Source organism: Panthera tigris, chromosome D4 (genome assembly GCF_018350195.1).
Source record: "Panthera tigris isolate Pti1 chromosome D4, P.tigris_Pti1_mat1.1, whole genome shotgun sequence".
Lineage (NCBI taxonomy): Eukaryota > Metazoa > Chordata > Mammalia > Carnivora > Felidae > Panthera > Panthera tigris.
The window spans coordinates 30,163,464-30,178,710 of NC_056672.1; the positions used below are offsets into that span (position 1 = coordinate 30,163,464).

The following is a 15,247-nucleotide window of genomic DNA, read 5'->3' on the forward strand; positions in this document are numbered from 1 at the left end:
AGCACCCTCTAATGGAGGCCAAGTGCAAAGCCTGTGGGGCTTCTACCTTACCTGGTAGGAACATGTTGGCACCTCTCCTCCCCCTGCTGAAGCAGTGTTGGTATAGACCCCAAACAGATTTAAACAAGATTCAGAGTCTCATAACAAAATACCAAAAATGTCCACAATTCAAAAGTCAGTCATCATACCAAGAACCAGGAAGATCTCAACTTGATGAAATAAAAACAATCAACAGATACTCACATCATGATGACACAAACATTAGAATTCTGACTAGGATTTTAAAGCAGCTATCATAAGAATGCTTTAACAAGCAATTACAAATACTTTTAAAACAAATGAGAAAAGAGAAAGTTTTCATAAAGATATAGAGGATATAAAGAAAAGCCAAATGGAAATTTTAAGGCTGAAAAATAAAATAAATGAAATTAAGAACTTGATAGATGGGCTCAGTAGCTGAATGGAAGGAACCAAGGAAAGAATCATGAACTTAAAGATAAAATAATAGAAATTACCCACTCTAAGCAACAGAGAAAAAAGTACAGTGAAGAAAAATGAACAGCATCTCAGAAACCCATTGGACTATAAGAATCTAACATCCATGTGATGGAAGTCCCAGAAAAAGAGAAGAAACCTGGGCAGAAAAAAAATATTCAAAGAAATAGTGAGTGAATTCAAGAGTCTGAGAGAACCTCAAGCAAAATAAATGCAAAGAAATCCACTCCAAGAAACATCATAACTAAACTTCTGAAAACTAAAGACAAGGGAAAAAATCTTGAGAACAGTGAGTGAGCAAACCTTACTTATGGGGAAAAAACAATTCAAATTACATTCATTCACCAGAAACCAGATAGGCAAGAAGGAAGTGGCACAATATTTTTCGAGTGCTGAAAGCAAAGGACTATCAATCCTAAATCCTATACCCAGCAAAATTATCCTTCAGGAATGAAGGGGAAATCAAGACATTCTCTGATAAAGGAAAACAAAGAGACCTACCCTAAAAGAATAGCTAAACGTAGTTCTCTAAACAGAAAGGAAATGACCAAAGAAAGAATCTTGGAACACCAAGGGGAATGAAAGGACAATGGAAAGAGTAAAGCTATGGATAAGTACAAAAGAAAAAGTAATACATGGGAAAGGAGTAACAGTTTAAACATCTAATAATATAATGGCTAACATTAGAGAGCTTACTCTAGGCAAAGCATTTTGTTCACCTTATCCCATTAAACCTTTCCAAAAGCCCCAGTGGAATTACCACCACCTCCAGTTTATTAATGTGGAAATTCTGCAGTAAGCATATGGAGTAGCATTTGAACACACAAATGTCTTGGGCTCTTAACCCTTGTGGTCAGTCTGCAGCATCCTGGACTCTGAACTGCTTTCCTTGGAGAATTTTAGCAGGAAGACATGAACAGCCTCTCTGGAAGGCAAAAAGCCTGAATGAAGGAGAAGTAGGGATCCCAGAAAATTGTTTAACACAGACTTAGGAAAAGAACAAAAGGAAACAAAGAAAAAGACTCTACAAGAAAGAGAAAAGCAAGAATTAGTATGTAACAGAAACAATTTAGAACTTCAGAGGTATCTTTTGTGCTAGTAAAGACACAAAAGCCCAGAAAGGATGGGCAACTTGTCCAAAATCTCCAGTTAGTGCCACATTGAAGACAGGAACCCACAGCTCCTGACCTCCAGGCCATTGTTTTTGGAAACAGTAAAGAAACAAATGGCTAAGGAGGACATGGTCTCCTCTAAGTCGAAAGAAAGGTATCTGAGTCTTAAGACATCAAGGAGACCATTAGGTCAGCATGAATTTCAGGAAAGAATCTGGAAAATCATGAAGAAAGCACCTGGATTTCAAAGCAATCCAGAAAACTGAGAGGTAAGGCCATGGATCTTTTGGATGAGGGATTAGGCCCTTTCCAGAAACCTGGTCGAAGGTAGGCAGTAGTTATATAACAGGTGATATAGTTCTAATGCAAATAGCTAGAAAAGCTTTCCTTCTGATTTTTGGGTAAGGAAGACACAAGGCTTTGGAAAGTGGTGGCTGATCGGTCTCCCCAAACTCCACACTCAAATATGACCACCCACCTACTGAGTGTTGGGCACTACCGATCATCAGAAAGTTGCTATGTACAAATTAGGATAAGAGCAAAGAACCCTTTAGCTCAAAAAACAGAGTTGAAGCAGAATGTCAGTACCAAAGAGATGATCATTGGAGGATAGGGGACAGACCTGAAAGAGTGCTAGAAGCTTTTTCAACTGGCATGATTTAGGTTTGTTGACATTTTAAAAGTTTCTATCAAGTGCCTCTGATACACGTTGTGCTGTCCATTTCACACAAGATGGTTAGGCGTCTATCAGGACACAGGCCTTTGGGGACCAGAAGACACATGCGTACTGCACTGTTGTTGAATGTGGTTTTTGTAACTGAGTGCTTTTGTTATATTTTTAAGATGTTATTGGTTTTTTTCATCCTCATAATTTCCAGGATTCTTTCTGTTTCTTCCGTTGTATTTTACATGGTTCTAGGGGTCAGTGTAATAGTCATGACGAAGAAATAAAATAATAGGAATTCCAGAAAACAATATTTCATTAATAAAAATGTGGAATTTGTAAGAATAATAATCATAACAACAATGACAACATATGCTGTAAGTACATTTTTTAAAAGTATAACTACCCCTATATCTGTCTATCTGCAGGTAAACAAGAAGCCTGAAAGGAAATACTCAGAGACACTAATCATATTCCAGTGACTCTCAGCCCTAACGGATCCTCTCTTTGTATAATATTTTATAATGCCCATTAATCTTCTGGAAATGAAAGTTATAGATAATATGTCCTTCCTACACAAATAATTTTTTAAAAATCAATATATGCCCCAGCTACAACATAAGGATAAGTAATAGGAAAGTAGTTCATAGTTTTAATTGTATTTGGGTATATAAATTCTTATGGTACAATTACACTAGAAAACAACAATGCCCCCATGAATTCCTAAAACAACTCCTAAGGGGTGATACTGGTACCACTGAGTATCATAGTGTTTTTAAAAAAGGTATCCAGAGGGTGAGATTATGATTTTTAAATTTTCTTTTTTATCAAAAATATTTTCCTTCATAAATGAATGTCTATTGCTTTTGTAAGCAGAAAACTAGAGTTTGGGGTGAGGGGGTCACGTTATCATGATATGTTCAACTCAAGGGAAGGGGAAATTCTCCAGGAACACAACTTACCTCAAATGAATAAGCTTTCCCAATCCCATCTCCCGCTCCAGTGATCACTGCAAAAAGAAGAAATGGTCTTAAAGGGCAGAATTAATCTTTAAAATGCTCTCTCTCACTGGCTACTTTTTTTGCAGGCTTACTGCCTAAGCACAGTATTTCAAAGCAGCGCCCTTTCACTCTACAGCACTACTCCACTCAGCTCTGGAGCTTCCAGCCCCGACTCCCCTCACTAAACGTTCAAAATGAAGCTTTTTTTTCTTGGAGGGGTTGGTGAGGCTGTGGAAGACACCCTCCAAAACGAAACAAAGAACCTCAGCCAGGGAACATTTCGCTCAGACCCCGAACAGTGTGCCCTATTATCTCTCTACCCACACACCCAACTATCACTGTAAGACATTTCAAGGTTCTTCCTAAAAGTGGAGTTCTTCCCTCTTCCCATCCCACCCCCCACAGGAGAACAGTACTCAAAGCCCATGGGAGATAAGAAACTGAACAAAGAAAAACACAGAAATGCAAAAAGAGGATGTGATGACATAAAGAGACCTGAAGACTCTGCATTCCCTGTATCTATTGATTAACATATAACAATCAGATGGACCTTCTAGTCCTTTTATGTTCAACATTACACACTTACTTCATGACTAAGCTCTAGGGTAAACCTCAGTCGAGTGCATGTCACGATTTCAAACTGTTCAGTATATGCATATCTGCAATTCACCTTTGCACAACAATCGAAGGGTATGCTTTCCAAAAGTATGAAGAGAAGATACATTTAGTTTATTGAAAAGTAAGGACCAGCCAAGCTGTACAAGCTTCCAGAAACACATTGGCAGTGCATGCTCCTTTTCATAACTGCTAATGGTTTAATCTGCTCACTTGGGTACTTTAAGGTGAATCCATGCATATTACCTGCTCCTCTTGGTACAGGTGCTATGCTCAGGGTGAACTTCTGCTTCCCCTTCCTCACCGTTTTGGGAATCTTCAAAATCACCCAATACAAGGTCTGTACTATAGTTAAGATAATAACATCAATAAATGGCTGGTCTCTAGTGAGGGCTTACTTTCTGCCATGCACTGTTGCAAGTGCCATGCACTGTTGCAAGTGTTGCAAGTGTTTGCAAGTGTTTAGCTAAAACACTAAAACACTAAAACACTAAAACACTTAAATCATCTCATTTAATATTCAAAACAAACTCATAATGCAGGGACCATTATTTTCCTCAGTTGATAGAGGAGAAAGCTGAGAGAAAGTAACTCAGTCAAGGTCACGTTGCTAAAAATGATGACAACAGGGTGTGAAACCTGCCTATCTGAATTTGGGGCCACAAGTCTATAAAGATACACCAGTGACATAATTTTCTAATCAGTCACAGAGTTCTGAAGAGTTGAAATTTTTGGTCTTTAGTCATTGGATTTTCTTCTCATTCCCCTTCTTGCTCTTGTTCTGTCTTCTCTCCCAGATATCTGCCTATGCCCAAGGACATTTTACTCTTGCTAGTGATAACTCTATTCAATATTGACTCAAAGGACAGATTAAGATTATGAGTTTTTTAAGTTTATTTATTTTGAGAGAGACAGAGAGAGTGCAAGTGGCAGAGAGGCAGAGAGAGAGAGAGGGTCAGTGAGCAGAGGGTCACTGACAGGGTCAGTGAGCAGAGCCCGATGTGGGGCTCGAACTCACGAAATCATAAGACCATGACCTGAGGGACGCATAACTGACTGAGCCATCCAGGCACCCCAAGATTATGGTTTTTTTCAATGTGAACCAACAACTACTCTGGTCTCTGACCCCATGTGAACTTTTTTTGGAGTGTGTATTCTCAGAAGGGCTTGGCCCTGCATTGACGGGCAGCCATTGTGCAGAGTTCTAAGCACCACCCTACCCCCATCCACCTGCCAAGCGCGTGGGCATTGGGAATCTGTGTGAAGTAGGACGTTTGGATCCAGAACACTCAAGTTCAAGCTATTTAGCAAGTTCTCTGGAGATAGCATACTGCCCCAAGAGCGAAGGAGTGTTCACCAACACACACACAAACACACATTTCAAATATAACATGCAACAGTTAAAAACCCATTTTTAATTCCAAACAATTTTCATATGGTAATGTTTTTATCTGTGTTGCTTAGGTTGTATGGTTGTCAGCTTTAGCAAATAAAGATACAGCATGCCCAGCTAAATTTAAATTTCAGGTAAACAAAAAGTAATTTTTTAGTATATGTATGTCCCACATAATATTTGCGATGTCATATACTAAAAAATTATTCCTTGTTTATCTGAAATTCAAATTTAACTCAGTATCCTATATTTTATCTGGCAGCCCTATAAGGTTGTTTGTAATCTCTCCTATTTAGCCTAGCATGGTACTTTTAAAGCTGCTTAAATTCTTTTTTTTTTTTAAGTCACTAGATTTCTTGGATTTCTTCATGTAACCTTAGCACTTCATTCAAGGAGATGCTGAAACCATGCCTCCTGCTTTTCACCTTAAGCCCAGTCATGGGGCTGAAAGTCTGCGTGGTAGTCCCAGAAGGCAAATCCCATTAGTAGGCAGTGATTAATCTATTTGGGACACAAACCAGACCCAGATTCCATATCTAACCATCTCAAAAATGTGTCCCTATAGGGATCTTTGTTACTTTGATTTTGTAATACCTTCACTTCATGAAAAGGTTCAGAGAAATGTTTTTAAATAAAGTGAATTAAAATTATTTGTATTTCCGATTTTGAAACACCCTTCCACAAAGTGGCAGTACCCAAGGCCTTCAAAAATCTGTAGAAAAGGATGCAGAAATTTCTGTCAAATTTGTTATTTATATCACCAGAAACTCCAAAAAAGGAGCCAACCAACTAGTAAGGTTGAGAGGGCAAGCACAGAGGCAAGAATTGAGTGGCATTCTTCCAGCTAATTCTCCTCATGCCCCACATCTGGTTTTTTAAGGAATTCCAATTTCACTCCTGCTTTCCAGGCACCCAAATAAAAGTCACTCAAAGGCAGTATATCTTTGCTCTCAAAAGCAAAAGATGCAGTTTATGTTTTGAGACGTAGATAATAATAAGCAGGAACAACAAGAAACAAGAGATGGAAAGCTGTTTTTACCTGCCCATTGTCCCATTGACTTCAAGAAAGACCTTGGCAAAACTTTCCAGAAGTGCAGAAAAATACATTTGGAGAATCTCACACACTTCACCAGGTACGCCAGGCACGCCAGCAGCCCTACAAAAATGAAGAACTGCTCCAGAGCTACCCCCATGACTGCACTGGACCAGCTTCAGACCTGGCCTGGCCCCTCCACAGCCCTCCGAGGGCGTGGCTGCTCCGGAGGCGTGTCAGTCACCCTTTGGAGTTACCAGCTGCATTCCACTGTGTGGAGACACTTAGATTAGAGTAACTTCTTTACACAATCCTCTGATTCACAGGCTTTGGAATAAAGTATTCTTTCTAATATTTTTGACAGCATTGTTGGGCTTTTGTGACCATGGGGGAGCTGGTGAAAAAGCAAAAGGACATGAAGAAAGATAAAGCCCAAAGAAAAATGGCCGCCCAGGTTCTCTCCTGGAATTTGGAAGCTAAAAATGCATGCTAAGAAGGATACAGAATCCTGGAAGTCATGCATTTATTTATTCAACAAATATTTACTGACTGCCTACCAGGTAGCATTGCTGTTCAAGGTATTGGGAATACATAATAATAAACAAGACCATGTCACTGTCGTGGGGGAGCTGAGATTCTAGTAAGGGAGACAGACAATATGCAAATAAGTAAGATAATGTCAGATATCAGTGCCATGAATAAGCGCTATTGAGTGACCTGTTCAAGCAACTAGTGGACAATTACTTTAGAGAGTGTGTTCAGGAAGGGATCCTATGGAGAAGCAGCATTTAGAGCTGAAATTTGAATTAAGAGACAGAGCTAGCCCTATGAAGATGAGGTTCCCCATCCAGGCTGAAGGAACAGCTAGCACAAATGCCCCGAGAGAGATCCATGTATTTGAGGAATAAATAACACTACATAGCAGAAGGAATGGTCTGTAGAGAGCAGAGAAAGAGTTAAGTAAGGTGGAGGCCTGGGGAGGAGCCAGATCCTCTAGGTGAGGAGTTTGGACTTTAGTCTATAAGCAACAGGAAGCCAACTGAAGAGGCTCAGGCAATAGAGTCATATAACTTGAATCATGCTTTTGGAAGGTCAGTCTGGATGCTAACAGATCATGACCTTTTGAGGGTGGGAATGGAGGGTGAGAAAGACAACCAAAGCAGGGGGTGTGAGGAGACAATGGCAGCCATCCAAGAAGACTGTCCCAAAGCTCAGACCTTGACCCTCTTCTCTTTCCTATCCATGCTCACTCATTTGGTGACATTACCTGACTTTTAAGTCAGCACTTTAAGTCAATTGCTTGACTTTAAGGACTTTAAGAACTCTATGTTGAGGACCTCCAAACGTATAATTTCAATGGTAACCCAGGCTGGTCATCCAGACTTGCATATCTAACTGCCTACTTAACACCTTCATTTGAATGCCTAAAAGGCATCTCAAATTTAATGTATATAAAACTGGCTTCTAAGATTATCTCCAAATGTGAAAACTGCTCCTTTTTCAGACTTTCCTATCTCAGAGAATGGTAATTCTCATCTTCCAGCTATTCAGATTAGAAATCTTGGAGATATCCTTGACTCCTCTTTCTCTCACATACCGCAGCCAGTCTGTCTCCTATTGACGAAGACTGGATTTGTTTTCAGTTTTAGATTATGCTGAACAACACTGCTGTTGATATTCTTGTGTATCTACGTTATTATACATGTGGAAGTTCCTCCCTGTCTCTGTCTCTGTCTCTCTTTGTCATATGCACACACGCACACTCACACACATGATTTCTGGGTCCCACATGTTATATATATGTACAACTTCAATTCTACTAGTATATTGGTCAGATCCACTCAGAAGACACAAACCACACAGCAGTTTGAACAGGGACTATTAAATTATTAACTATTTATAGGGAATTAGCTACTAAAAGGTCACATAAAAGAACTCAAAGGAGTCTAGGGCTAAAGGAAAGTATCTAAGAAACAAACAAATGTGAACCCAAGGCTGGGTTTCAGACCTCACCAGAAAGAGTGTGATTGCAGCCAACTGGATGGTGAAGAAGTTCTCTGGGTTGCCTGAGACAGCCCTTCACAGTCAGGAGGATAAGACTGGTTGGCAGGGAATTGCTGCCTGAGACTGGAAATCCCCATGGAGATATTGACAAATGTGAGGGTGCTGTAGAACTCACTGAAGTGAGCCCTACTGTGACTCAATTTAGGAAGAATTGACATTTTTGCAATATTGAGTCTTTCAACTATAAACATGGTCTATGTCTCCTTTTAGGTCTTCTTATTGTCCTTCTTAATGTTGCTCAATAATTTTTTATAATTGCTCCTAAAATTCTTGCAATCGTAAAAGTTTATATTAAGACAAATATCAAAAACATACAAAAGTAGGAGACTAACTTAATGAACTCCCATTTACCCATACTTTATGAGTAACTATAATGTAACATAAGAAACTATAGCATATTAAATAAATGCCCTTAATTTACTGTGCTTTGTGTACCAGAAATTAACTGTCATTTCATTGGCCATTGTTAGTTTGTATATACCCACTTTCCTTACCCTCCTCACTCCATGACAGCAAGGACTCTTTAAAAGAATAACATAAAAGCTGGGGTGCCTGGGTGGCTCAGTCGGTTAAGCATCTGACTTCAGCTCAGGTCATGATCTTGTGGTTTGTGAGTTTGAGCCCTGCGTCAGGCTCTGTGCTGACAGCTCAGAGCCTGAAGCTTGCTTTGAATTCTGTGTCTCCCCCTGTCTCTGCCCCTCCCATGCTCATGCTCTGTCTCTCAATAATAAATAAACATTAAAAAAAATTTTTAAAAGAATAACATAAAAGCAATATTGTTGTTACAACTGAACAATTAATAGTAATTCTCTGGCACTATCAAATATTCAGTCAATACTTAGACATCTCTGATTGGTCATTCATATTTTTAAGTTGACTTTTGAATCAGGATTTTTCTTAAAGGCCTACACTTTACATTAAGTTGATGTGTTTCCTACAGGTACTCTCTCCCACTCTTCTTAAAAAATTCTTGGGGTGGGGCACCTGGGAGGCTCAGTTGGTTAAGCATCCGACTTTGGCTCAGGTCATGATCTCACGGTCTGTGGGCTCGAGCCCCGCGTCAGGCTCTGTGCTGACAGCTCAGAGCCTGGAGCCTGTTTCAGATTCTGTGTCTCCCTCTTTCTCTGACCCTCCCCTGTTCATGCTCTCTCTCTCTCTGTCTCAAAAATAAATTTTTTTGAGAAAATTATTTTTTGAAATTATTATTTGAGAAAATAAGAAAAATAAGAAAAAGAAAAATTATTATTTGAGAAAAAATTTAAAAAAATTTTTTTTAAATTCTTGGGGCACCTGGTGGCTCAGTTGGTTAAGGGTCTGACTTCGGCTCAGGTCATGTTTCCCCAGTTTGTGGGTTTGAGCCCCATGGCTCTGTGCTGACAGCTCAGAGCCTGGAGCCTGCTTCAGATTCTGTGTCTCCCTCTCTTTCTGCTCCTCCCCTCCTCACACTCTGACTCTGTCTCTGTCTCTGTCTCTCTCCCTCTCTCTCAAGAATAAACATTAACAACAATTTTTTAATTATTTTACTAGCATTTACTTGTTAAAGAAATTAATTTGTTTTATTTCATAGATTATTTCACATTTTGAATTTTGCTGATTACTCTCTATGGTGTCACTTAAACATGTTCCTCTGTCCCCTATATTTCCTCTAAACTATTAGAACTAGAGCAAGGACAGCAAACTGTTTCTTTAAGAGGATAGATAGTAAAGATTTTAGGGTTAGTGGGCTGAAGGGTCTCTGTTGCAAACAAAGACCCTGGCCATCGTGGTTCAAAAGCAGTCACAGGTATTTAGTCACAAATACAATAACTATATGAATGGGTGGATCTCAAGAGTATTATGCTAAATGAAATAAGTCAGAAAACAAAAGACAAATACTGTAATATCTCTCTTACATGTGTGAATATAAATACATGTTTATAATTTATATATAAATAATGTATTAATAATTGAATAATAATATGTGAAATATATACCTATATATACATACTAAGCCCATAGATGTAAAGAACAGATTGATGGCTGCCAGAAGTAGGGGTTGAGGGATGGAAGAGATGGATAAAGTGTTTTTGTTTTTGTTTAGTTTAAATAACTTAAACCTTTTTAAAAAGAAAGTAAGAAAGGGGTTGAGGAGAGAGATGTGCAAGAATCATGTATAATCAAAATGTTCCCACCTTCTCTGACCTTCAGAAGTTATAAATGCCTAAATAACATAGTCTAAGTCTCTATTCTACTGCCATCAAGGAGTTCAGTATTTTATTTTATTTTTTTTCAATATATGAAATTTATTGTCAAATTGGTTTCCATACAACACCCAGTGCTCATCCCAAAAGGTGCCCTCCTCTATACCCATCACCCCTCCCTCCCACCCCCCATCAACCCTCAGTTTGTTCTCAGTTTTTAAGAGTCTCTTATGCTTTGGCTCTAGGAGTTCAGTATTTTATTAGGTTTTTCCTCCTCAAGTAATATTTGGGTACCACTAAAGAAACTCTTCCCCAAATCATCTCCTTCCAGCCAGGCAATTCTATAGTCTCTGGGTCAGGACAATGCTCCTCTTCTGCTGGTCACTCCTTGCCATCCTGTTGCTTATCCAGGCTGTTGTCTCTCTGCTTCTTCCCAAGGGCAAATAAAAACATTTCATTATAAAACAGCTTAAATCTACATTTAAGGGGGAAAAAATAATGCTGTAGACCAATAATTCAGCTAGCTATATTCAATTTTTATTCCAAAACAGAATATTTAACATCTCAGTCTGAAGCATTTGCATATATATATATATATATATATATATATATATACACACATACATACATACATACATACATACATATATGAATTTAATGGGAGTCAGAAGTGGTAGATGCATTAGCATTACCAAAAGATTCATCAAAATGTTGCTTCTGGAATTAAAGAACAGTCTGCACCCTAAAATACAACCTTCAAATGACAGTTCATTGTAACCCTCCAAATGACAGTATTCCAACTTGAAAAAATTTAAGACCTTGTCTCTACCAGCTATAGAGGTGGAAATGTAGACTTTGTTAATCAAAGAGAAATTTGGTAATAAGTGATGTGATCCCTGGATTTTGTTTACATGTACAGAAACAGTTATCATCAGCTTGGCTAAGCTGGAGCCAAACATATACTGAAAGAGAAGTCTAAAAGGTCCTTGGCAGAGAAACTGTGTGCTAATCTGATGACTGAAACTTCCTACCTTGAGTTAAAATGTCCATACTACCCAAATTAATCTACTGATTAATACCTGCAGCATTTTTCACAGAACCAGAACAAATAAAACTAAAATTTGTGTGGAATCACAAAAGAACCTGAATAGCCAAGACAATCTTGAGAAAGAAGAACAAAACTGAAGTTATCACAATTTCAGACTCCAAACTATACTACAAAGCTGTAGTAATCGAAACAATGTGATACTGGAACATAGATCAATGGAAGAAAACAGAGAGGCCAGAAATAAACCAACGCTTATATGGTCAATTAGACTATGACAAAGGAGGCAAGAATATGCAATGGGGAAAGATAGTCTCTTCAATAAATGGTGTTGGTAAAACTGAATAGCTACATGCAAAAGAATGAGACTAGACTATTTTCTTACACCACATACAAAAATACCTAAATGTGACATCTAAATGTGAGACCTGAAACCATAAAACTCCTAGAAGGAAACATAGGCAGTCATCTTTTGGACAGCAGCTGTAGCAACATTTTCTGGATATGTTTACTCAGGTAGAGAAACAAAAGCAATAAACTATTTGGACTACACCAAAATAAAAAGCTTTTGCACACCAAAGGAAACCATCAACAAAATGAAAAGGCAGCCTAATGAATGAGAGAAGATATTTGAAAATGATATATCCAAAAGAGGTTAATATCCAAATAATATAAAGAACTTATATAACTCAACACCAAAAAAACAAATAATCCAATTTAAAAATGGGCAGAGGACCCGAATAAACATTTTTCCAAAGAAGACATACAAATGGCCAACAGACATGTGAAAAGATGCTCAACATCACTAATCATCAGGGAAATGCAAATCAAAACCACAATAAGATATCAGCTCACACCTGTCAGAATGGTTAAAATCAAACAGAGAGGAAATAACATATGTTGGCAAGGATGTGGAGAAAAAGGAATCCTCATGTTCCATTGGTGGGAATATAAATTGGTACAACCACTATGGAAGACAGTATGGAAGACCCTCAAAAAATTAAATATAGAATTACCATATGATCCAATAATTTCATTAGGTATTTACCCTCCCCCCAAAAAAAACACTAATTCAAAAAGATACATGCACCCTTATGTTTATTGCAGCCTTCTTTAAAATAGCCAAGATATGGAAGAAACCTGTGTTCATCAATAAATGAATGTATAAAGAAGATGCCACACACACACACACACACACACGGTGGAATAATACACAGCCATAAAAAAGAATGAGATCTGGGGCGCCTGGGTGGCTCAGTCGGTTAAGCGGCTGACTTCAGCTCAGGTCATGATCTCACGGTCCGTGAGTTCGAGCCCCGCGTCGGGCTCTGTGCTGACAGCTCAGAGCCTGGAGCCTGTTTCAGATTCTGTGTCTCCCTCTCTCTCTGCCCCTCCCCCGTTCATGCTCTGTCTCTCTCTGTCTCAAAAATAAATAGACATTAAAAAAAAATTAAAAAAAAAAAAAAAAAAAGAATGAGATCTTGTGCTACCTGGGTGGCTCAGTCAGTTAAGCAACTGACTTCAGCTCAGGTCATGATCTCGCAGTTCATGAGTTCGAGCCCCACATCAGGCTCTGTGCTGATAACTTGGAGCCTGGAGCCTGCTTCAGAGTCTCCCTCTCTCTCTGCCCCTCTCCCACTCACACTGTCTCTCTCTCTCAAAAATAAAATAAACATTAAATTTTTTTTTTAAAAAAGGATGAGATTTTGCCATTTGGGACAATATGGACTAGAGAGTATGCTAAGTGAAATAAATCAGACAGAGAAAGACAAATACTGTATTATTTCACTTATATGTGGAATCTAAAAAACAAAACAAATGAGTAAACCAACAAAAAGCAGAAACAGACCCATAAATACAGACAACAAACTGATGGCTGCCAGAGGGGAGAGGGGTGGGGGGATGGGCAAAATGGGTGAAGGGGAGTGGGAGACACAGGCTTCCAGTCACAGAATGAATAAATCATACGTATAAAAGGCACAACAGAGGGAACGTAGTCAATGGTACTATAATAGTTTTGTAGGGTGGCAGATGGTAGCTACTACACTTGTGAACATAGCATGCAGTATAGAGTTATAAAATCACTATGTTTTACACTTGAAACTAATGTAGCATGTGTGTCAACTATACTCAAATTAAAAAAACTTGTAGGAGCTATGAAGAAGCAAAGAGACTATAGATAGTTTCATATATATATATATATGAATATGAATATATATAATTTATATATAAATATTGGGAGATAGAATCTAAAAGGAAAGACCAGCATATAAATAGTGAGACCATCTTAGTTTGAGTTTTTCCTGATATAAAGGCCTTATGAAGGTAATTATTTTGGAAAGTGATTCCAATGAGCAAGACTTAGGTTGGGACCAGGAGATTAATAACAGGGAAAGATGGAAAGATGTGTCCCTTCAGCTGGTCACTGCTAAGTTTCCATCCTGGAAAGGCTCTGAGAAGCCATAGAATGCACTGCAGCCCCTTCTGCCCTAAGTACAGAAGCAAAGTGTGTTTATGTATTGGCCCTCATGCCCATTGATCAAGGTTGCCCTGTGGACTATTACCTCCCTCAATTCCAGGTTTGCCTGTGTGTCAGGTGACCAAATGAATTTCTGTGGGTAAAGAGAAGCCCCAGGGACAAAAGTGAGACATACCAGCTACTGTCAAGTTCAGCCTGCATTCCTTCCAAACTGTGCCATTTGTTGATCATATCACTTTCAGCTAAGATCTTTATCTGGAGCATCTTCTCAGTGCAAGGGTCAATTGCTCATAAAGCTACGAGATGCCTGAAGAAAGCACAAATAGTGTGAAGAGTGAGCTAAAAGTAGAGCAAAAGAGATGGACTTTGCCAATGGCAGCTCCCCTCTCCTTCCCATTTTTTCTGGCCACCCTGTATTTAGTATGCTTTTTGGTTTTTTTTGTTTTTGTTTTTTTTTTAATTTTTTTTCAACGTTTTTTATTTATTTTTGGGACAGAGAGAGACAGAGCATGAACGGGGGAGGGGCAGAGAGAGAGGGAGACACAGAATCGGAAACAGGCTCCAGGCTCCGAGCCATCAGCCCAGAGCCCGACGCGGGGCTCGAACTCACGGACCGCGCGAGATCGTGACCTGGCTGAAGTCGGACGCTTAACCGACTGCGCCACCCAGGCGCCCCTTAGTATGCTTTTTGTATCAGACACTGCATTAAGTACTTTACAAGGACTACATATCTTGTTTAATCTTCATGAGGTGAACATTATTACTCCTCCCACTTGAGGGTTGGTTGGCAAAAGCAGGTGTTGTTGATCAGTTATCTCAATACATCCACACCTGGGGATGTCTGGGTGGCTCAGTCAGCTAAGCATCCAACTTCAGCTCAGGTCATGATCTTGCAGTTTGTGAGTTCGAGTCCCCCCATTGGGCTCTGTGCTGACAGCTTGGAGCCTGGAGCCTGCTTCGGATTCTGTCTTCCTCTCTGCCCCTTCCCTGCTCGTGCTCTCTCAAAAATAAATAAACATTTTTTAAAAATTAAAAAAATTCAGTGCATCCACATCTGTTGCCAAAGGAGTAATAGACTTAGACATTTGATAAATATGAAGACAACAAGTAACTATTTTTGCTAAGGTTTGGTAACAGGCCAAGCCAAGCCCACCTCCCATCACTCT

The 15,247-nt window shown here is 39.1% G+C and overlaps 1 protein-coding gene across 3 annotated transcripts in view; it reads right to left on the reverse strand.

Annotated features, from left to right (window-relative positions):
• The window catches only part of HSD17B3 (hydroxysteroid 17-beta dehydrogenase 3), a 48,602-nt gene extending 41,897 nt beyond the window's left edge, over positions 1-6,705 (reverse strand). For all 3 annotated transcript variants that reach the window (XM_042964813.1, XM_042964812.1, XM_007089011.2), the window contains exons 1-2: positions 6,320-6,705; positions 3,234-3,280 (exon numbers count right to left, since the gene is read on the reverse strand). In XM_042964813.1, the coding sequence (XP_042820747.1) occupies positions 3,234-3,280; positions 6,320-6,473 (201 nt within the window). In that variant the 5' untranslated portion in view covers positions 6,474-6,705. The remainder of the gene's footprint in view (positions 1-3,233; positions 3,281-6,319) is intronic.
• Between the last annotated feature and the right edge of the window lie 8,542 nt (positions 6,706-15,247).